Source organism: Etheostoma cragini, chromosome 11 (genome assembly GCF_013103735.1).
Source record: "Etheostoma cragini isolate CJK2018 chromosome 11, CSU_Ecrag_1.0, whole genome shotgun sequence".
Lineage (NCBI taxonomy): Eukaryota > Metazoa > Chordata > Actinopteri > Perciformes > Percidae > Etheostoma > Etheostoma cragini.
Window position 1 is genome coordinate 13,043,462 of NC_048417.1, and position 23,447 is coordinate 13,066,908.

The 23,447-nt window shown below is 38.3% G+C and overlaps 2 protein-coding genes across 2 annotated transcripts; both read left to right on the forward strand.

Annotated features, from left to right (window-relative positions):
* Positions 1-414: 414 nt before the first annotated feature.
* klhl6 (kelch-like family member 6) lies at positions 415-6,365 on the forward strand. Its single transcript, XM_034885555.1, has 7 exons — positions 415-849; positions 933-1,098; positions 3,249-3,698; positions 3,888-4,125; positions 4,638-4,840; positions 5,091-5,304; positions 6,019-6,365. Exons 1-7 carry the CDS (start codon positions 593-595, stop codon positions 6,315-6,317), a joined length of 1,827 nt encoding a protein of 608 aa, XP_034741446.1. The 5' UTR covers positions 415-592; the 3' UTR covers positions 6,318-6,365.
* A 581-nt stretch (positions 6,366-6,946) lies between these two features.
* Positions 6,947-14,117, forward strand: LOC117952931. The gene is made up of 10 exons (XM_034885554.1): positions 6,947-7,255; positions 8,363-8,653; positions 9,878-10,141; positions 10,619-10,726; positions 11,019-11,072; positions 11,869-11,970; positions 12,161-12,199; positions 12,289-12,342; positions 12,720-12,947; positions 13,382-14,117. Exons 1-10 carry the CDS (start codon positions 7,207-7,209, stop codon positions 14,056-14,058), a joined length of 1,866 nt encoding a protein of 621 aa, XP_034741445.1. The 5' UTR covers positions 6,947-7,206; the 3' UTR covers positions 14,059-14,117.
* The last annotated feature ends 9,330 nt before the right edge of the window (positions 14,118-23,447 follow it).

Sequence of the window (23,447 nt, forward strand, 5' to 3'; positions counted from 1 at the left end):
ACAAGGGAGGGGTAAAAGCTGCTCTTTAACATTTTCCTACCCAGATTCTGCCTGTTTGGGGATCAAACAGGCCACCTTATAATTTTCGCATAACTGCGATCAGTCACGATCAGCACTTAGATGCAAGAATGACAGAGTGATGTCAGTCAACTAAACAAGAAGTGAGCTCATGTTGTCAGCACATGTAGACACCCAACAGCAGACAGCATTTAAAAATGTTTTCAAGTTTGAACATTTTAATGACACTTGACACAATGCTACAGTATGTGTTATTTGTGGTACTGTCTTTTTGGAATCATCTGGTGGTGAAGGCATGGCGTCTGTGTTTCTGAGAGAACAGGAAAATTGGGTAATTTAAGGGGGAAATTTACTCAGCACAAAAAGAGGAAGTGTCTAGTAACAAGCGTTGCTACACGTATGTTCCTCACAAAACAGAAATAGGAAGTATGAAGAGCACAGGAAAAAACAAATCCACAATTCAAAGCAACACAACTGTCGCAAACTAAACCACAGGGGTCTATTTACTAGTGCAGGTGCAACAAAAGTAGCTGAACGCTGTTCTTCCGCGTTTCTGAAGAGCTTAGTGAAAAAGATGAGTGAGTCACTGGAGAGGACTACAGAATGTCCCTTGCCGCTTTCTGAAGATGACTCCGGCCCGGACAAGGAGAGAAACAGCCTGACAGGCTCCAGCGAGTTATGTTGGGAAGATGGAGGTCTACCTATGGAGCTGCAGAAAGGGATGGAGACCCTACGAGTAAACAAAGAACTGACTGATGTGGTTCTGTGTGTTCAGGGACATGATTTCCTTTGCCATAGAGCCATACTCGCTGCTGCCAGTCATTACTTCAGGTAAAACAAATCCAGTATTGTCTAACTCCAATGTAATGACACTGCTGATTGTGCTGAATGTTTTTCTTTTCTTTTCTGTGTAGGGCCATGTTTTGCAGTGGTCTGAAGGAGAGTAATGAGGAGCGTGTGGAAATAAAGGGGTTGGACAGTGGGACGATGCAGTCTCTCCTGGAGTATACCTACACCAGCCGTGCCCTCCTAACCCACTCAAATGTCCAGAGAATACTAGAGGCTGCCAGTCAATTTCAGGTAAAATAGCAACTACGAACCATAAAACTTAAAGAAGACACTAAGTTTGTTTACTTTGCATATTACTCACCTGTCACACAGAGCATTTCTTTGTAAATATTGAGCCCTCTATAAGCAGCAATCACATTTGTATAGTAAAGACAAAAAAGTTCAACGGAATGCGAACTGTAATTGTCGAAGAAGCAGATTTTTAATTTGATGTTCAATTCAATTTCAATTCAATTTTAATTATTTAGCGCCAAATTACATCAACAGTTATCTCATTGCGCTTTTCTAAAAAGAACAGGTCCCACACCGTACTCTGTGATGTTATTTACAGAAACCCAACAACATGTCTTTTACATAATTCATTGACTCCAAAAGCTTCACCCGTAACCAAGCATTTTATAAGATCTCTAACATCAACCACAAAAGAAACACATTTTTACTTAAGCATATTTTTGACTCGATCAATTTTGGTGGGAAAGGGTTTTATCAGAGGAAATTCATCAGTTTCATTTTACACAAGTGGGACCTCAAAATGCAACGGACACATGTGACCTGTTCCTTTCCTCTATATGTGATTTGGTTTATGCTGTATTTCTGTTTTTATTGTAACTGGTGTGCCGTCTTGGCCAGGTCTCCCTTGAAAAAGAGATTTCAATCTCAAGGGACTTCCTGTTTAAACAAAGGTTAAATTAAAAAAAAAAAAAAAACATGCATGATCATATGATTTTTCACTGGAAGTAAAAACACGGAACTGCCAGGAATGAGAGTCATGCCATTTAATCCCAACTGCAACAGTTTACTTTTTATACAAGATAGTTGATGTTGATAACATATTAATGTAGCATAATTGATTTAGTATTGGTCAGTTGGGACACATGGTGCGTGGCAGAAGACTCTATGATACAGAAATGGCAGCAAAAAACATTTGTATTTACTTTCAGAAAGAAAGGTTGTTACACTGATGATTTTTTACCACCACTGTAACCCTGCTGTAGTGTAAAACTAGGTTTTAAATCTTCAAATTGTTCTTTTTAGACACAATTCCCCCCATATACTGACAAACATCTTCTTAATTAAGAAATGAGTGAAAGAGGGAAGTGAAAGTTGCCCAGTTGTTTACACTCAGGATCAGTTTTCCATACAGGCCTAAATTAACTACACAGCTGTGCCGGACAAGGGGGAGGCAGGGGTTTGTGTTCCTATACTTCTATTTTTGTGACAATGTTTTTTTTAATTAAAAGAAAGAATTTTTGGTTGGTACTCACCTCTTCAAGTGGTTGTTTTAGGGTTAGGATTTATTACAGGACTGAGGTTAGAATCACAGATTAGGATTTAGGGGACAGTTTGAGGAAATGTTTTGAATAATATTAACATTATTTATCTATAAAAAATATTGCTGCAAAATGCTTTTCAGTAAAACGGACAAAGTAAACCACAAAATTGCTAAAATTATTAGATTGCAAGGAAAAATGTAAAAGTAGAAGACAATAAAACAGGAACTTTTCTTCCTGTCATCTTGTCCAGTTTAGTTTTGCAATTCTAGCATGGCTTATCAGTCTTAGAAACGTAGCTTTATCTTCTTATCACTGACTATATTGAGAAATTCTGGATGTGTACACCACAGAGCTTTCACGATTTTTTATCTTAAAGTGCTCATATTATGCTCATTTTCAGGTTGATAATTGTATTTAGATGTTATATCAGAATAGGTTTACTTGGTTTAATTTTCAAAAGTCATTACGTATATTTTTGTTGTACTGCACATTGCTGCAGCTCTTCTTTTCAAGTGCTGAGCTCTCTGTTTTAGCTACAGGGTGAGACATCACACTTCTATTCAATCTTTGTTACAATCTTTGTTGGGAGTTGCACATGCGCATTAGCTTCTTCCAAATGTTACCCAGTGATTCAACAGCGTCAGCAAGCTTCCTTTCCTTCTTTATCTTCTTCTTCAGTGGTGTAAATGCTGGGCTACAATAGAGCTGTTTGGAGCAGTTCGTGAACAGTGTTTCCTGGTGGACTTTGGGCTTTTTTTCTTTGTAAACCTATAACGTGCACAAAAAAGATACATAACACTATAAAGGAAAGGGGGAAAGCCAAAAAGTATAATATGAGCACTTAGAGAAAAGTGATAATAATGCCTTTACTGGCCTTGTCTGTTGCAGTTCTTGCGTGTGGTGGATGCATGTTCTGGCTTCCTGAGCAAGTCACTGCAGCTAGAGAGTTGCATTGGGATCCTGAATCTTGCTGAAAACCATGCCTTGCCGGCCTTGAAGACCGTGGCCCAGGATTACATTGTGACTAAGTTCTCCCAGGTAGTCCAGCAGCCGGACTTCCTGGACCTGCCGGCAGATTCTCTGGAGGCTGTCCTTCAGAGGGACGATCTTGATGTGAAGTGTGAGGAGTGTGTTTTTGAAGCTCTCATGTGCTGGGTGAGAGCCCGGCAAGATGAACACTATCCTTCACTAGCCAGGTTGCTCTCACATGTGCGCCTGCCATTGTTGGAGCCTGCATACTTTGTAGAAAAAGTAGAATCAGATGAAGTGATTCGCCGCTGCACTGAGGCTTTTCCTTTGCTCCAAGAGGCCCGCATCTATCACCTCTCCGGCAGTGAGGTTAGTAGAAAGAGAAGATCGAAATCTTTAATTATTATTTAATTTAAAAAAAAGATGTTTGGAATCATCACTTTGTCCACCAGTGGAAAAAGCTATCTAAAATGTTCCATGTTCCAAACAGCCATTGTGTTATAAAACCAATCATTTTGTGATAAAATGACTTCTGTATTTCATTTAACATGTTTATAGGTGGTTTCTGAACGAACCAAACCCCGTGTGCGGCACTTTCAATCAGAGGTGTTTTTAATCATTGGAGGCTGCACCAAAGATGAACGCTTCATTTCCACTGTCACCTGTTTGGACCCCCTCAGACGCAGCCGGCTGGAGGTTGCCAGGCTGCCAATCACAGAGATGGAGGATGAATCCCAAAACAAGAAATGGGTGGAGTTTGCATGCATCACCTTCCGCAATGAACTGTACATTTCTGGTGAGAGAAGTCACGTATTCAGTTTTTTTATAGAAAGGCTTAGTTACTATAATATGTGTCCAAGATACCCTACAGTGCAGGTGAAAGTGAAAGGGTTCCCTGTCTCCTGATTATGTTTCTGCCAAATTATGGTTTCTATATGTCTTCTTCATTTTTCTTGCAACTTCATCATGCAAAAAGGTTGTTGTTAATGTTTCTAAGCTTCTCTTATTTTAATATAATGTTGTTATAATCAGCAAAACCACAGTGTAAATCAGAAAAAAACAACAGGAAGAAGTGACATTCTCTGCAGTTACAGTTGTTGTCGGTTTAGGTATTTCCCAACTCAGGAACTGACACCCCAGCTGTGGTTACTTTAACTGTTCAGAAACACGTACACCCTGAAATTTCACAGATCAGATCATGGGATTTTTAAATACAGTCATTATTTAGGATTGAGTGACAGATCTGCGTTCTGGGATAAAAGTATCTACAGCAGGGGACAGTTTTCTGTAATGCTCCTATTGTTGCAGGAGGTAAAGAGACGCAGCATGATGTTTGGAAATATAATGGCGCCCTGGACAAGTGGATCCAGATCGAATCCCTGACAAATGGGCGCTGGAGACACAAGATGGCAGTTCATAGGGGGAAAGTGTACGTACTGGGTGGATTTGATGGAATTCAGAGACTCGATAGTGTCGAAGCCTATGATCCCTTTCACAATCGCTGGGCACAGGTAAACATACAAGAAGTCTTTGTCAGAGTGGTGCTACAAAATTACATTTAAAATGAATAAGCTGAATTTTAATTATTTATTCAAAATGTCCACAATTTATTCCGGTTCACACCATTTTTACTGTAGGTGTTAAAAACTGTGATGCTCCATTGAATGTTCTGCTTTTAAAAACCATACCTTGCATATTCACTTCTATGCCTGTTTGGCGGTACTCCTACATATTTAGATGCCCTTTTGGCTGTGTTTGCAGGTGACACCGCTTGCAGTAGGTGTGAGCTCCTTTGCTGCTGCAAGCTTTGACAGATGGATCTATGTGATTGGGGGCGGGCCGAATGGAAAGTTGGCAACTGATAAGGTTCAGTGCTGGGAACCCGGGACCGATAGCTGGGAACTACGGGCGCCCATTCCACTCGAAACCAAATGCACTAATGCTGTCACATTCAAGAACTGCATCTATATAGTTGGTAAGTTGGTAGTGGTGGCTGGTGTACAACACTGTGGTATTTCTAATTTACATAAGTAATTTTATGTAGTGCATCTTTATACTTTTACTCCAATAAGGAAATATTGTGCTTTTTACTCCACATTGATTTTACACCTTAAATTAGGCCACTTCACAGATTAGGATATTACAATGCATACATACATACAATACCTTACGTAGGAAAATGTAAAATATGATGCATTATTAAGTAATTATAAAATTACCCAAATAATATAATAATCGAATAATATACAAGTATAACATTCACAGGGGACATTTATATGTTTTTATGTACTTTTGATAAGTATACTTAAACTCAAATTACATTTTCAATGACTTTTATGTGTAATGGAGTATTCTCATAATTGAGTATCACTATATTAATTAAATGATCTAAATATGTCCTCCACCCCTGTAAGATGGTGGCTTTGAATTTAGAGTATGTGTATATATGTGAGTCATAAATAATGTATTTCACATGTTTAATTCTAAAATGAGATGGCCACAATGTGGAAAATGTAGTGTTGACACCAACTCTTAAAGTATGATTGCTAGCATTAAGATAGGCACATCTGAATTAGTTACCGATAAAAGCAAGCTACAAAAGAAAATAAAACATAGTTTTTAAGAATGTGATCATCTGAGTCTGGTATATATTTATTAACTTTATTATGGTTTATTTGTCCTTTCCCAGGTGGTGCCATGCATGCTATGTACTGCTACTCACCTCTGTCAGACTCCTGGTGCCTTGTGACCCGTCTGGGGGAGAGGGCGAGCTGCGCCATAGCTGCCTGTAACAACAAACTTTTCATCACTGGGGGACGAGATAACAAGAACCAAGTCATCTCCACAGTGATGTGTTGGGACGTTGGCAGAGGGGTGTTGACAGAAGAGTGTGTTTTACCTATGGGAGTGTCCCACCACGGCAGTGTAACACTCATGAAGTCCTATACGCACATACAAAGAATAACATCTGCTTCAGAGTGCCAATGACACAGACTTCAGCAAACAAGACATTGTTGTTGAGAAAAAGAGAGGAAGTGATGAAAATGGAGATTATTTATTTGAATGCCTTTAATGTCCATTTTATGCAACCACTTTGAAATTGGAGTTGATCACTATGTTTACCACCTCTAACATTATAATGTTACATGACATTATCAATTGTTGAAACTTAATTTAATACTACCGAAAAATCAATGTACAACTGTGATAACAGATTAATTGGTATACCAACAAATACATTGTTAATGGCTTTTACAGTTAGCATGATTGCCAATACATGCTAAGCAAAGAAAAGTTGCTATTCAAATATTTGGATTAAACAGGTATGCATATTTTAATAACAAATCCAAATCCTGCGTTTAAGCACTTTAAATTGTACACGCATACGACACACACACACACACACTGGTTCTGTCTATCTTCCTGTGAACACTGCTCTCTTGTGATCAATTTAACTCAGAGTTTTGAGTTATTCAAACAAACAGTCCGTTTTAAATAGCTATATGAAGACATAGCTCAATCTAAAGCAAATCGGATTGTCTGTTGTACTGGATTTGTAACGTACTGCGCATGCGCACTTCCTTAGATACGGTGTCTTTTAGTGTCCACATGGAACGCGAACAAATCATTCACTAGCATGATCGAAATCAGGCATTCCCTGCGTACACCTTTTTTTGCCAGACTGCACCTTAAACGACTTTTGGATTACCTGCGCAGGTACTACCAGCTACATTTTGTCTTAATCCTGAACCAAATTGTTCGAGGAAAAATAACAAGCCATGAACTTTTTGACTTACTTTTTCATTAAGAACAACAGTTAGTCTGTTTGTCCCTGCAACACCTGCGACAAAGTAAACGGCGTGTCTCTTTTCCAGAAATGGCTCGTCGTTATTTCCTGGTTTATTTCATATTTTCCTTGTGCCTTGGTAAGTTTTTCTATGGATTATAATTGTGATTTTATTAAGCTTTGCACTTTTGTGTCAACATGAAAACGGCAGTGCACACCCTCATGCAGAACAAGTTTCAGAGACAAGTTAATCATTTATCAAAAGTTGAGTAATTCGCAATATCTTACTGCAGGTAATAAAAAAGAAAAAATCCAATGACAGTTTAATATAGCCTATTAGGAATATGGCATTATTTCTGAATAGGCAATATCAATAAATACACCTGATAATGCTTTTTTTTTATATATATATCGTTGTTATAAGTAAGTATGCACATTTTTTGTATTGATTTTACAACTGTAGTTAAACCTAATACGGTGAGCTGACATCATTTTTGTTGACACCATGTCAGAGAGGTGTCAATTGCTGTCTTGTTTAGTCTGTAGTTTTTGAATAACTGGACTAAATTATATGTAAAGGTTTGACAAAACAATCTTCATTTCTGGTCTGTTTACTAACTGTTACTGGAGTTTTGCATCCCATGGTTTTGATCAGTAGATGGAGTTTGATCATTTTACATGGAGATGGCTCAGTTTTTGTTAATAAATTAAAGATTTAGTGCTAAATTGGTGTTACATGGTGTCAGATTTTAGCCTGTCAATCTCTGGCGCTTGATGGGAATGTCCTTCCAGACCTTTTTCCAGCTGTCCACTGACTCCTAGTTAATAAATTTGACTCCTTCCCTGTCGATGCTGGTTTTCACAGACAGCTGATGTTGTCTGTTTCCAATGCTGTGTCAAAGTCGGTTTTCCCTTACTTAACCCATACTCAGCCTCATCACTAACCCCAGCCACACGTTTCTTGCAATTAAAAAGGTTGAAAAGGTGTACCTAAACATTGGCAACTAAGTGCTATTGAGTTGTCATCATACCCTTCAAAGTTAGGGATACACTTTAACACATAATGCTGCAAGTTTCAGTATGTTCTCTGTGATAAGCTAATGCAACTTAACTTGCTAGAAATTGTTGAGAACAATAATTTCTAGAAAGTCCTCTTACCTTTGCTTTTCACAGAGAAATACCATGACCTGGATAACTGACAACCTTGACAGACATGTTTCTTTAAGTGTCTGTTCTTTGTGTCTAGTTGCTGGACAGTCTCCAAAATATGCACTCAAGGGGCAGGAGATCTTCTTAAAGCCAGACGTCGCTGGACAACCTGATGAAATTCTGTGGAAACATAATGGCAACAAGGTGGTGGAGTTTAATGGCATTGAGCAACATGTGTACACCCCATATGAAAACAGGATCACTCTTTATTGGGTGTCTGCAGAACTCATTATCACTGAACTCAGATTTGAAGACAGCGGAGACTATGAATTGGAAACAGAAGTAAACAAAGAATTACATCGTTCAGTCTATAAATTGGAGGTCATAGGTAAGTATTTTTTAACTGTTTTTTAACAAAGCAGTTACTAGAAATCTATTGCTGGAAGTATATGTGTACTATAGCAACGCCATGTCCTTAAATTACTTTAAAATAAAACCATACACACAATGAAAATATAAAACCTGCAGTAAAGACAATCCTGTTGCTAAGCTGAAGTTGCCACTACAAGTAAGAAATATTGGATCTTTTCCTGTTTTATTGTTTTATAACTTTGCGCCTCAATGGATTCAGTTTATTTTCTTTTTGACACTGATCGCGATTTTATTGTTGGAGTTCCATGCCTGCAATGAGAAACACTTCTGCAGACAACTGTTGCTCGGTTACTTTAACAGTTGCACCAATATAGTTGAGTGGCAAAGAGGAAGCTGCTAAAAGACTTGTGACCTATGGGCTTGTCTACATTTTAAATTTCGATTTAGATCACTTTATAGGGAGTGTAGTTTTTAATTGTTGAATTGCATTTGTGTTTGAAATAGGCATAGTTTTAGTATTTGCAGTTTTTCTTAAACATAATAAATGGTGCATGCAAACAGAGTAGCATTATTAATAAACAACGGCAAGTGCATGTTGCATTCTTGTCAGCGTGGAAGCCCCACAGAGCACTCACACGTTTACATACGCGCGTTATAACACATTCAACCAGGATGGCTCGGACACACCCATCAGTGTAATGAGGAGATCCAGATATCAAATCAATAATATCTCTTAATATGTCACCTATAAAAAATGGATTTTATGGTTAAGTATCTTTGCTTTGCTTTTTGACCTTGGTATCAGTTGAGAGACTTTGCTCCCCAGAAAATATTGGTTGTTTGTCCAAACAGCTGAAGGCATTTATATTCAGTGCCAAAGTAGGAAGTACTGTGTCAAGAAGTAGTCATTTATGGCACGTCCTACTCCAGTAGTCAGAGTCTTAATCTTTCTTTAGTGTTTTACTTTTGCCCTAACCATACTGTAATGTTAAGTGATATATCATGACCATGATGTTTCCCTGACCTTAAACTAAGTAGTTACCTATAACTACTTAACTTATTTATAACTATGAAGACTTGCAAATTAGAATTAATTACAATGTTATACTATGTTATGTTATAATTGTTTAACCATGTTGAAACACATGAAATTGTGTTATTACATAAGCAAAGAATTACATAATAGAGTCATTCATGTAGGTATGTATTCATTTATCTGTTCATTGATGTATTCATTAAGACAAGGTTGCCAAGCCTACCATATCGTGTGACATGAGCGATGGAGGCAGCTCTAACAAATCTGGACAGTTGGTGTGCTCGGCAGAGGACAGACAACCTCAGTCTTTAATGAAGTTTGAGTGGAGAACACATGGTGGAGTGCAGCCTGGCCCAGAGCTTACAATATCTCTGGGGAAGGAACACGATGATGGTGTACATATTTGCAGTGTGAGCAACCCTCTAAGTAATGAAACAGCTACATTCACTGCAAAGGATTGCTACCCAGGTAAAGATGCACTGATACTTTGGCGTCAGCTGTACTTTATATTTATTGTTCATGTTGTAAAATTTGCCGTTGCATGTAAATGTACTTTTATAAGCTAATTTACAAAGGATACTCTCATAAAGTAACCCAAACAATACCTGCACTGTTGCATTGATAATGATAATTTGAAAAAGAGACTTCGATCTTTCAGCCAGCTGAGCTTTACTTCTCACCAGTGGTGACAAAAAGAAAAACGGCAAATGATCTGTGCAGTGTTTCCTTCACATAATCAGTAATAATAACAAGGGAACAAATGTAGTAAAAGATTCTTTTTCAAAAACTTTAAAAGTGATAATAGTAATAAATGTTTTAGGAGGGGTGGCAGAGTTAATGTTCATTATCTAGACTAATGTCCAGTGTTACGGCACTACAAGAATGTTGATTTAGTAATACATTTAATAAAAAGTTGTTGTTTGACTTTTGTGTTTCTTTATGCAGAACGAAGTTTATCCGTAGCGGTGATTGCTACCATCATCGGCATCGTCTTTGTTGTTGTGCTAATCGTCATGGTTTTGGGCATACGTTTCTGCAAAGTACACCATAAAGGTAAAGATTATAATTTAAGCAACTAAGGAGTACTAGCTGATGCACATGATTTTAGAGCTATGGGTAACAGTAGAATAAATGTAATAATAAGTTCAATATGGGGTAATGTTCTTTGTCAGTTAGAGAAAAGTCCTTCAAGGACTACTAACAGTTTGTATAAATAGCTATTTACAGTATATGCAGTGTTATGAAACACAAGCAGCTGCTTTTACGGACTTTAATCTTCACAATGTAAGAAAGTAAATAATACTGTTTCCTTCATTGTTTTTTCTTCTCTCGCTCATGTTTCCAGCATGTTTTGCAACAGCTGATTTGGAAAAACAGTCAAGACCCTGTACAACAGAAGGTAAGATGCTGTATTTATAATTGAACCGGAAATATTGTCATTTCTTAATAAATGACAATTAATAGATTATCAAAATAGATGATCAAAGTATTGCTTCCACGCCAGCGATGGCCGAGGCCAACTGATCGACTATTCTAAAACTCAGATGAGAGAACAAGGAGTGAACACAAATGCTACTCAGGGAAAAGTAATCTGTTATTTTGACTCAAATTGTTGAGCAGTTGGACATTTTTTGTGTTTCGTCCATAGATGTTCTTTTTAATGAACAAGATGGGAAAGCAAAGAAAATGTAAAGGATTGTCATCCTTTAAATTAAATAGATTAAATAAATAATATTAAACATTATGGATGCAGATCTGGATTCAGATCTGCATCAAAAATACAAATCATAAGATACATTTGACAGATTTTTGCAGGGAAACCTTTTACCATACAATAGTAGGAAACCCTTTTGAAAATGTCCAGGGTCCAAATCAGAACTGATTAAGTTATTGTTCCTTCCCTCATAAACTACTTACCAAACTACTACTACTACCAAATGAAATTGAAATCTGGATAATGGACTATGCTACTATTAATTACTCTCTTTTTGTTTGGTACATTGATGATGCATAATGAGGGGTATTGATGCATTCTGGGGTCCATTTTGATTTGAAAGTTTGTCAGCTTGTTAGCATCAAACACTGATCGTTAATGGATGGGTTTTACCGAGGTCATATTGTCTAGGAACTCATTTGATCTTGTTTTTTTTTTCTCAGGTGAGTTACATTATATTTTGTATTTCAATCTGTTTCAGGTTCAGATAAGATGAAAGCTCAGGGTGATGAAATTAATCCTCTTCTTCATGGAACATCCACAATTCCCTCTAAGCAGCAACTTCGCAATTTGGCCCCAGCAGGTAGTAAGAACAAAGCCTAATGAACTTGCTAGCCAAAGAAAAGATTTTTACCCTAACACTGTAGACGTAAAGGCTGCTAATCCATACATTCTGATTTGGCATATTGTATGAGCCTGTTTTAATAATATATTCATACAGTATACTGTATATACAATGTGGACATAACCATGATGGGTTCTTTTTTTAACAGAACAATGTATGGATAAACAAGATGGGATGCCACAAAAAGGTTACATTTACAAACGTGTCATTTATTATAACTTATACATAGTAGAAAGCGTGCTACAAATAAATGTGAGTGCTGTTTACTCTTTCCAGGTTTTGTCAAAGAGAGAAGAAAGAATTTTGAGCAAATCAATGATGGACATACAGGTACTTTTTGTTAGTTAACAGAAAGCATTGTTAGCTAAAAGCTGCAATTGATTCTTATTTTCATTTTTATCTATAATAATTCAAAAATAGTTAAATGTTCCCACAGCCCTAGTTGTCAATATTCTAGCTTGTTTAGTGACCAACAGTCCAAAAGCCAAAGTCCTGACATTTGACACTGTTTGTCATTTTAGCTTTATAAGTGATTTAGAATTAATGTTGATATATTTTCTGTTGATCAGTTTATTAATAAATGTATTGCTTTAGTACTTGTTGATGTTATTACCATCACACTTGGTCTTTACTGGTTTCTTTGACCCTTAAACTGCTTCTGTGGGGTCTGAAGGAATAATTTCTTTAACTTTATTTTTGTGTTTCAGGTTCAATGAAGAACGCTGACCAGCATAAGAAAGCTGTGTCTCCTCCTTCCTCTCCACGTATTGAGCCCCCTTTTGCTCTGGATCTGACTAATCGCACTTGCAGCGACAAAGGCAATGCAGAGTCAGACCAGCTCAGGGACCATACAGAGCATATAGTCCCACTATGCAACCTCTCCGACTCTGAGAAGGCAAATGAACCAGACCCAGCTGGTGTGTCGTACGACTTAGGTAAGGAATACTCCATCGCTCCTACACTATCTGAGCTCCATTCTGAATAGTCATAGGGGGAATACACTCTAATCACTCTAAACTTGTTTACAGTACAGTATTTTGTGAGTAGTGTCTGTTTAAGTGTACAGCAACACTGAATTAGACAAAAGGTGCAGCACCAGTTTTATTAATTGATTGCTTATGCTTAACAATGATCTTGTGACATAACAAAAAGAAAAGCATTCACTTTGTCATAGAAGAAAGATTGCTTTCAGCCAGTGATCAACTTTTAATAATGACTACAACATTTCTTGATTTTGACAATTCGGGACAGGTCATTTATTTTAACCTCCATGAAGTAAGACTGGTTGATTTTCTAAAACCAAGGCTGAACACTGTTTGCCTTGTGAGCAGTCAGGTGCACTTTTTTATTATTGTACTATTGGTTTCAGAGCCAAAGAAAGAGGCAGATGAGAATAAGAAAAAACAGTCTGCTCCTGCCAGTCCTGAAACTACTTCTGCCACTCAGCCACAGTCTCAATTGACCGGAAGCTGTCTAAATGTAACACCAGAGGACGCCACTGGTGAACACAAAGAAGACGCCAACTCAGATCAGGTCACTGGAGAAATTTCAGACAAAAATGGGGGAGAATCTGACTCATCAGTCGAAGAGGAAAGAAATGAATTGGATGACTCTATCAAGGACAAACAGCCGTCCACCGTTCCTGAACACAAAGGTTCAAAAACCTTATTACATATGCACGATTTAAACTTATTACAGGTTGAAACACAGAAAATAGACAGCAACCAGCAAGAAAAAGTCAAACCGGTTTCTGGAGATGAAGATGAAAGGAATAGTGTAGGTGACCGTGAAGATACAGATGAAGACCCGGATCTGTATTTAGCCACCTCCCAACAACCTCAGAGCCCCACACCAACAAAAGCAGACAACACAAACGATACCTTACAAAAGTCTTCAGACGCTGCACATGCAGACCCAGATCAACAAGAACAGGACAAGATCAGCCACAATTTAGATGAGGGTCAGTCAGATAAAGGTAAGGAGGAAACTGTTGAAGATAAAAATGAGGTCGAGTGTGACCTAAAAGGAAAAAAAGCTGGGCAATGACAGCCGTAGTCAGGATGAAGAAGGACAAAATAAAGATGATGCTGTTGGCCTTTAAAAAGGAAGCAGGTAGTGAAAGTGAAGTTGTAAATACAACCCAGTACAAAGCAAAGGGAATAAGATCAACAAAGACGTTAAGGTAAAGTTAAATGAGTGCAGGAATGTTAAGACTATCCAAATAGTTACTGTGGGAAGAATGACATACAGTAGGAAATTACAGACGAGCGGCTCATCCCTTTCTGTGTTGCCTGTTTCTTTTTTTTCTTTTTTTTTTAAGTAACATCAAATAAAAGGCCTCATAAAACCAATAACCAGCATATTTCGCTTAACATTTTCCTGGCCCTCTTAATATTATTCATGTCATGTGTAGGACTGAGATCTGCATAGGAAATGTCAATGTTTTTTTATTGTCTACTTGTATAGTTTATTACTCTTTTTAAATGATATAAAAATGTGTCAGCTAATGAAAGTACAAGTAAATACACAGTATTTATTTTAATACTATGAATCAAGCTATTTTAAATAGGAATTTATGTCTTTAGCTTTAATCAATTTAACAGCAATAATCCTATAGATGTCATAATGGGATCTTACTCGTAAGAAAGATGGATGGATTAGTTTGACGTCCGGTGACTGAAGAGGTTAAATCAACTGATTTTTTCCCTTTTAGGTATCAAAACGCCTTATTCTATGTGTTGTAGAAGAGTAAAATCCTTACAGACAGGAAATGATCACTCTGGATTCATTACTAAAAACTGAATGTGATGCTGTAAGCATAGGACAATATAAAAGTAACTCACTTTCAAATATCAGAGAACATGATTTATTGTCAAATATTTTACCTCCAATTAAAAATGTTTAATGCACTTCTTGATTTTAGACCATTAGTTTTTTTCTGATGATAGATGTTTTGGAAATGTTTGCACTTATTTGTAAAAGACATTTTTATTGTCTTCTTTTTGTTATAATAACATAATAAAAATAATAACAAAAGCTCAGATTCCTTGAAAGATGAGAGCCAGAAATCTCAGGGAATTTATTTACAGGGTAAGCCTTGTATCAGGGTGGAAATGATATTTTAAAAATTAAATGCAACACACTTGCAATGAAATAATAAGCATAATGTAATAAACTGATGGTGTGTTTGACAGCTTTACACAGTAAAACTCAATGTGCCAGCTACTATTGGTAAGTAACTGTAAGAGCATGTTTCTGCCAGTAGAGGACAGTGTTTATTAGCTCTTACCTTATCTAGGACTAGCGTGTAGAAGTGAGTTTTTTTGGGGGGGGGGGGTGGGATGGGGGGTTGTGAACATCTTTGCACAGAGAGTTGAAGGAAATCCTCAGCTATAGAAGCAAGTTTAACAAATACACAGTTGAGAAAAAAATGTGATGGTCAAATGTGGCTTTACATGAATTTATGGAAAAAATGTCTTAGGTCAGATGTCAACATGTGAGCAATTGAATGAACGCAGTGTGAAGGTGTGTGTGGTCATTGTGTTGTAAGTCTACATCATTAAAGATGAATGTAATGAAAAGGTGTCACAGTAAAACAGCAGTCAAAACCAATACGATGTATATGTGTATGTAAGCAGGTTCACCCACTGCTGGATGTCAAGCTGGTGTAGATTTCTTAAGGTACTGGTTGGGTCATGTGAGAAAGTCATGCATGATTAGTTTAACCTCTGAGTCACAGGGCAGTCTGTGATCTGCTACCACCTGACCTGGGGGTTCAGGGCACAAGCAGAGAATGAACACTATCATATTTCTGTGGTCCCAACAAATACCAAGGGGACATTAGAGTATTGAATTATTTGTGGGGATCTGGGCTAGGCCTCCTCCGACAAGGGTCACAATGTGGTTCCACTGAGAAAGATAGTTTCTGGCACCAGGGAACCTTACATTCTGGTTCAGACTCTTCCAGTGGAACAACGGACAACATATTATAAGCATCTTTTCTCTGGAGTGATTGTTACACCAAAGAGCCATTTATGAGTTTTTCCTGGATTTTGAAAATAAATGTGACACGGGCAATGTCATGCCAGCTCAACTGACCAGGGAATGCCTCTTAAAGTAGAAGTACTTGTTTCCGTTTCCATGTAGTTACATTAACTGGAGTTTAATTACCTTCAGATACAAGCCCAATTACACTTTTCCCTTCAGATTGTTTAGGGCCTTTTTTGGCCTTGTTGCAATAGAAGGGAAGGAAGAAAAAGAACGGGCTATCCTCCAGAACTGCCTTTTATAACAGGTTGATTAGCATGCTGGGTTGTTTAAATTGCCTCCTGGAGGGCTGACGTGAAATCGAACAATATCCTCTGGGTTTAGAGACGAAAGCCCCATAGCTTCTCATTTATTTTGTGCAGAGTTAGGAGGACAGACCTTGGCTGTACTCCACTGAGGAAGCTGAGTCTGGGGAGGCCATGTCTGGGTAGGTCAGGACAAATCAATTAATATCAGATCATCAGCTCTTTCTGGGCCATACTTTACGGTGACAACACTACCTGGGCACCGACCATAACTATGTGGATACATTCTTAAGTGTGGTTGAGACATTATAATGAAATAATATCCCTTTCCTATCTCTATAAAATACCTCTAATAAGGCCTGCTTTGTCTTTGGACCCTGCTTTTATGAGAAGTGATAGTATAGAGCATTGTTTGTCATTGTTATTATTATACTAAATTAAAGTTTCCCTCTCGGGTGATGATTTTATGACTGCATATTTGGGTCCAACTCAACCTTTATGCTCAAGTGTGCCCAAGGCAGAAATATTATAATACCCATGGCATCAACCAACACAGTGGAACACATATTAATATGCTACTTATATATCTATTAATGCTACAAATGGGACAGTTAAAATAGGTGTAGGGTAGAATTAAAGGTTGTTTGACAGTCCTCTCTGAACCACAAAATAGCTAAGTAGTTGGAAATAATTCAAGTAACAACAAAAATATACTTCAGCTCCTTTGTGGTCTTAATACCAATAAGCATTGCTCTCTGATGGAAAAATCTGACCAGGTCATTGCTATTTCTACGGCTAACATGTTGTTAATACTGCAACATAAAGGAACTTAATTAGAGGGTTTTATCTACTGTTTTGTAGCGTTTGAACATTACAGGGTTTATCAAACACACCACTATTGCCATTATCATATTTGGTGACCTCAATGTACTGTAAATATTGGTTTTTATATCTCCAGGCTGAAGGTGTGCACAGTGCCAGCCATGTTTGTATGAGTCTCATGGTGGATTCCATAACATCGTGACAGCATAAAGCTATTTACAGACAGCCTCAGAGATCTCTTTGTGGCTTGGCTGGAGTTTGGATTTCAGTCCCATCTTTGTGCCTGCACACTGTCTCTGTCAAACAATATCTTGGCAATAATTTCCTTCTGAAACACCAATTGTTAAGTCAATAGAAAAAATCTTGGAATATTTATATTTACTTTATCGTTTCTCCTGGCCTTTTTGCTTTTGGAGATAGCTTTCATTTTTTGAAGGGAAATGCAACCTTGCCTAATTTATTAGCCTTTTATCTAAACAGTATTGGCTCACAGCTAAGCAAGAACAATATTTATCTTGTCAAGCATTAGAAAGCATTCATTTCAATGTAGGACAACATAGTATGCCTGTGTTGTTTTCAGGGATGTCGAAGTTTGCTATATACAACTATTTGATATTGGTTTGGAACAATTGGATTGCCAGATTGACAGTTTTTGGTTTAACATTCATATAACTATTACATGGATTGCCATGAAATTTGGTTCAACTGTACTTACTTACTACACAAAACTAATTCCATTCCCATCTGTCTCAGCTGTTCTTTGTGTTTAGGACTAATTAGCTGATGTTAGCGTGTTATGACGCTAAACTAAATTGTTGAACATGGGAAACATAACATCTGCAAAGCAACGGCATGTTAGCATTGTCATTGTGAGCATGTTAGCATGTAGACATTAACATTTAGCTACAAACACCTATGCAGCTTCAGCCTCACGAAGATGCTATCCGTCATTTAAAATTGGTTATGGCCTTGCATAGCATGAAGTCTTTAGAGACAAATACAATAGATAGATGCCACATTAGTATGTTTGATTTATTTACAGTATTCTCATGCAATGGGCACCACTCATCATCTGGTTTCACATTTATGATGCTATTTGTCAAAGATAAGCTGGTGATGTTGAACGCTCTTGCCTTTGCATAGGCAGCGCTGTCACATAAAATATGTTTTCCATTTGCTCACATTTTTAAAGTACTCTGTAACCATTTGTAATTAATTTTGGAGTGAAAAAACATGCATTGCACTTTTACTACACTACACTAGTATATCTTTTCAGCACCATGGACAGACAGTTTCTGAGAACCAGCAGAGAGAATCACTTTGTTTTTGTTTTCTGTTGTCATGTGCATGTGTTTCTGTAAATACTTCAGAGCTTTGTCAGTTCTTTATTTGAACAAGCTGCCTGTCAACGTGCCACACTGACGTATCTGTGCTTGTGCACTTGGAGAACCTGACACAATTCTCTTGTGGCAAAATGAAAAACACTTGCAGCATACCGCCTGCCGCGTATTGTCTGATGGGAAGATTAAAGCCAATCCAAACAAAATTCACTCTCTTGAGTTAGTCGATGGTGAGACCACCAGAGTGGAACCGCTTGCTCAACTATTTCATCAGATCACGTTATCATTGAGCTCAGCCTCCTCAGCCTTTCTGTGACATTTCTCATGGCTCACTGTTGCATCTCATCTCTTGAGTGTGATAAGAAGTCACAATGACCAGAATAACATTTGAGTGCCCAGAGATGCATTTTATCTGTTGTCTAGGGTTTTCAATCTAATCACTTTTACTTGACTTTAATATTTTCCAGCTTATGTTAATAATGTGTTGGAACTACAGCACAAGGTAATTCTTGCCAGTCTACTGGTGTATTTCTGGCTGTTTTGTCTTGACACCAAAAGGGCTTTATGCCACAATCATAGAGTGGGACTGTAGTGCGTTCATTGACATCAAGGAGCATTGTTCACATGCATTAATAAATCAATTCTGAGATGAATGCAAACATAATTGCAACTTTGAGTATATAACTTCACAATCAGGAAAAGGCAAGATTTTTAACAGCACATCCGATAGAAACAAAAGGTTTAACATGAAGGTCACCCACATTTAAACTGTGCCTTGGTTAATTAGTTTATCAGAGTCTCTTACTAACTGAATAAATCCTTCTTGAACCATTAGGAGCTGACCCGAAAGAAAAATTCCATTTTGAATTGCTAATATGCTTAGGGATGCAACCGGAGTGATGTGCTTTCCCGTTAAAACACGGGAAATGAAAATAATCTCAGTCTTGAAAAATACAAAAAAAATATCATATGAATAATTGAGTTAAACATGTTTCTTTTTGTAAAATAGATCCAGAATTTCTGGGACAATTGTGGCTATTTAACATTTTTATGTGAATTAGATGTTACCAAAACAAGATGTAAAGCACTCTGTCAGGCTCTCTTGTGGTTGATGTGGAGTCTGAATATGTCTAAATACTCTCCATATGTTTGGCAACTCCACTGACCCCTCTTACTTAAACATTGCCTCGGTAGATGTGTTCCATGCTCAACAAATGTGCGTTGATATTGTTGTTTTATTTCACGTGTATCACAGCAGTAAAACATTCCAGTGAATCTACTATTATGGTGGCATGTCTAAATTTGGAGTAGATAGAGCTTGCTGTTGATTTTAATGTAATTGCAAGAAGTGGACGTTTTATGTACTCCATAATGATGCAAGGGAATATGAGGAAAAAGCCTCCCGCTGGTAAAGCTCACTCTGTGAGACAGAGACTTACTGTATGTGAAAGTTAGCGAGCCAAATGTTATAATTGTTTATTGGTGTCCGTTCAGCTCGATGGCAGCATGTCACTTCTGTTTCCCGGCTCTGTCTGTGGAGGAATGATTCATGTTGACAGCACCGCAGATTGTACTGAAGATTACCCAAAATATCTTTGACAATCAGCATTGTAAGACTTCATACATGCATACATGCGTGGACTGCATATATGTTATTGTATGTGCATAAATGTTTGTTCATGTGTCTATCTGTACATGAAACATGTCTGCTAGTGTGTTTGTGCAAGTGTGTGTGTGTGCATTCCTGCCATCATGTGCATGTAGTCTGGGATCTGGTGAGTTTTTCTGCACCCATGGTGGGCCTCTCCCAGCCAGATGGATGGTCTCAGCCAGTGTCAGAGAGGTGACAGCTGGCTGGCCAGGCCTCTCCTGGCCAAGGATCTGGATCCTGTCCTCTGACAGCTCCTGACAGCTCCTGATGGGTGACATGTACCGCTCCCCCCACCCATGAGCTTGCATCATGGAAACTCCTGGCTTACTCAGAAATCAATGATGTCTCACAGCGTGCTTTAATGAAATGTAAATTATATGAGCCACACCTAGTGAGATGACGCCTGAACTCATAAGTGTTCTAGAGGAAGTAGCCACACTACAGATGATTGAATAATTAGGTATTTTCAAAGTAATGTCTGCTACACTCCAAACTGAAACAAAGACAACAGATCATGCTTCATACTGAAAATTTAAAATCATGTACCATGTTAAAAACATGATTAGGTAAGCCACATAAGCTGTCACGAAAACTCTCATGAAAGTCATAAATTAGACTAAGCTAGCGTGACTTCTTTTCACTTGACATAACATACAGGTTAACCGCTCTACCTCCTGGATCAAATGTTCTCTCGCTCTCAGTCTTAAGTGGCCTTAACACTACAGTCAACTTGTTAGAGAGGCTGGAGGCCTACTGTAAGCTGCAGCAACCTGGGGAGTGGTGCTGGAGCTGGGGACTGTGTACAGGGACTCCATAATGTGTGAGTCATTATTTTCAGCTTCCATGGAGCAAGCTGCAGGCTTCGGCAGGACAAAGATAGGGCTATGCTAAAAACCAACCTTGCTGGGTTCTGTGTTAATGAGACAGCTCTGCGGGGATGAGAAGAACACACACAAAGCAACTCGGGAGACGTCTGCTGGCCTCCCAAAGGTAATTCCCTTAAATGGAAAGCAGACTGCATGCTAGTCATTGTTGCATCAAGGGGGTGAGGATAAGTAGTGACGGGGTTGTATTTCAACACACCTCCCCACACTCTTATTACTGAGCTGAGATGAGTGGAGGCAGGGGAACTTTGTTCAGACACTCCCTGCCGATGCTCTTTCTTACCAAATTATCCTTGACTAGTACGACTTGTGTAACGCTGGCTGCGTCACGAATCTTTGGAATTTATGTTTTATCCTATCAAGGCCTTTTCATTTTTCAGATTAAGAGTTTCTCTTGCTTCCAACCAAGGACGCCAAAATGACTGTAGTACTCTACATCTGGGAGACATTAGGGACACATGGAAGAGGCTCATTTAAGGCTCTTGTTAGCTCACCTGGCGCTTTAAGTAGGACCATTAATATTGATCTACTTAAAATATGAACAACCTTGGTTCACACATTCTGTTCGATGCTCTGTGTGCACCAGCATGTCAATTCCAGGTTTGCATCAGCTGTCGTTATCAAACTTGCCCAAGCTGTGATTTGGAGCTAATAGGCTTTCCAGATGTTCTCCCCTGTATTTCAGTGAATCCAACACCTCTGCAGGCCACTGTCCAGCCATAAATCACAGGCTGCATGCTGCATGAATAGAACTAGTGGATGTGGCTTGATGGATAAGTCACATGCTTGATTTATGAGCTCATTGTGAATATCTTCAGGACACAAGCGAAACAATTAACTGTTACCTTAACCCCGAGGCCACAAAGTCTCTTAAAGGGGTTTAGTATCCCCTTTATAAGCTCTGAAGCCCAAGCTCAAAGCCGGGGGGACAGCAGAGCTTTATAAGAATGATTTGGTTTTATGTGGTATTCTTGGATGACAGTCTACCACAAGTCACTGTACAGTGTTAGCAACAGTTCACTGCTTTATTTGGTTCTGCAAGTGAGCTTTAGTTCCAACTGTCTGAGATTTGTCGGGCTGAACAGATGTCTAATATAATGTTCTTCGCTCATCCATCTAATGCAAATGTACTGTGTGACCAAGGTTGTTATCAATCTCTGTAAAGCATCAGGCAATGTTTTCCTTCTGATAACTGAGCCAGAATAAATCCCAGAGAGAATTGCTAGGATGCCAGTAAATTAATGTGGAGGCTGAACATTTATCCATAAACATATGTGCATCCATTTGCACCTAATTGAGTTCCCCAATGTGTAATTTGTTGATCCTCTTCAGCCTTGCCCTCTAATGAGCATCTTAACCTTGAGCTGCTGCATGTTAGTTTTATTGCATTTTAAATCTTTCTCCTCCCTGAAAGGATGCCACCTCCATACAATTTTAGCTTTTTCTAAAAGGCCATTGGCGCTTTTGAGATCCTATAATGCGCAATCCATCTGTCCTTTGGCTCATAGAGGAAACAAGCAGATTCATAATCAATACCTGCACTAGCAAGTTGATCTGAAACAGTGACGGGGATGATCGATCTGATGTTGAGGTTTATCTTTTCAGGAGATTTCTGTTTGGCTTAGACATCTCACTGGAATTACTGGGGGAAAGAAACACAAGGCTGTTTGCTTCCGCTATCTGAGCTCTCCAACATTATGAATCATCAAACAAAAAATAAAACTCTTCTTCAGATGCAAAGGTTTGTGATCCGTTACTCGCATGCTTTTAGACATTTCCCAAATAATTCCACCCTTCACATGTGATGGTGTGTGAATTTGATGCCATGTTTAACGGTGTGAGTTTTTTCACTCTCAGATTTTACAATTTGTACAATAAATGACCTCTGGATTGTATTTTTTATGTACTTAAATATAAACATGCCAAACATACTTTCTTGACATCCTTACTTCCTAGCCACCAAGACTAATGTCATATATACTGTATAGGTAAAAGTGGGAACAACACTACTTAATCAGGTCGTCTTAAAGAGTAAAGACTTGAGTGTAAATTGGCCCCAGGAAACATGTTCCTGTAGTGCTTTCCAATCAAAAGCAGCCAACTATAAAAGTCACTGTAACCAGTAAGCGATTTGTTAGTTTTTGACAGGGGGGGGACAAATTGTTTTGCTAACTGGCAGGCCACCCCGTTAACGACTGTTTCTGTTTACAGAATATTATAGATTCAAGATACTGAGAGAAGGGCCTAACTCAGAGAAATAGTTGCTATTACAAATCCATCTGCTACTTCAGAACCACGGACAGCGGCGTGGACTTCAAGGTTACTGATATTTCAGAGCCGTGGTCGGGGCCACAGATTCTGAATTGCATAAACCTCTGTCCGATTGAAGATCAATAAGTCGGTCAGACTAGACTAGCATATCAATTAAACATCACCTCTGCCACTA

Excerpts from the sequence above, each read along its gene's own strand:
- klhl6 (XM_034885555.1), top strand. The coding sequence starts at position 593 with ATGAGTGAGTCACTGGAGAGGACTACAGAATGTCCCTTGCCGCTTTCT. Across the intron at positions 850-932 it reads GCTGCCAGTCATTACTTCAG|GGCCATGTTTTGCAGTGGTC; the intron begins GTAAAACAAATC and ends TTTTCTGTGTAG. Across the intron at positions 4,126-4,637 it reads CAATGAACTGTACATTTCTG|GAGGTAAAGAGACGCAGCAT; the intron begins GTGAGAGAAGTC and ends CTATTGTTGCAG.
- LOC117952931 (XM_034885554.1), top strand. The coding sequence starts at position 7,207 with ATGGCTCGTCGTTATTTCCTGGTTTATTTCATATTTTCCTTGTGCCTT. Across the intron at positions 8,654-9,877 it reads CTATAAATTGGAGGTCATAG|ACAAGGTTGCCAAGCCTACC; the intron begins GTAAGTATTTTT and ends GTATTCATTAAG. Across the intron at positions 12,200-12,288 it reads AGATGGGATGCCACAAAAAG|GTTTTGTCAAAGAGAGAAGA; the intron begins GTTACATTTACA and ends TACTCTTTCCAG.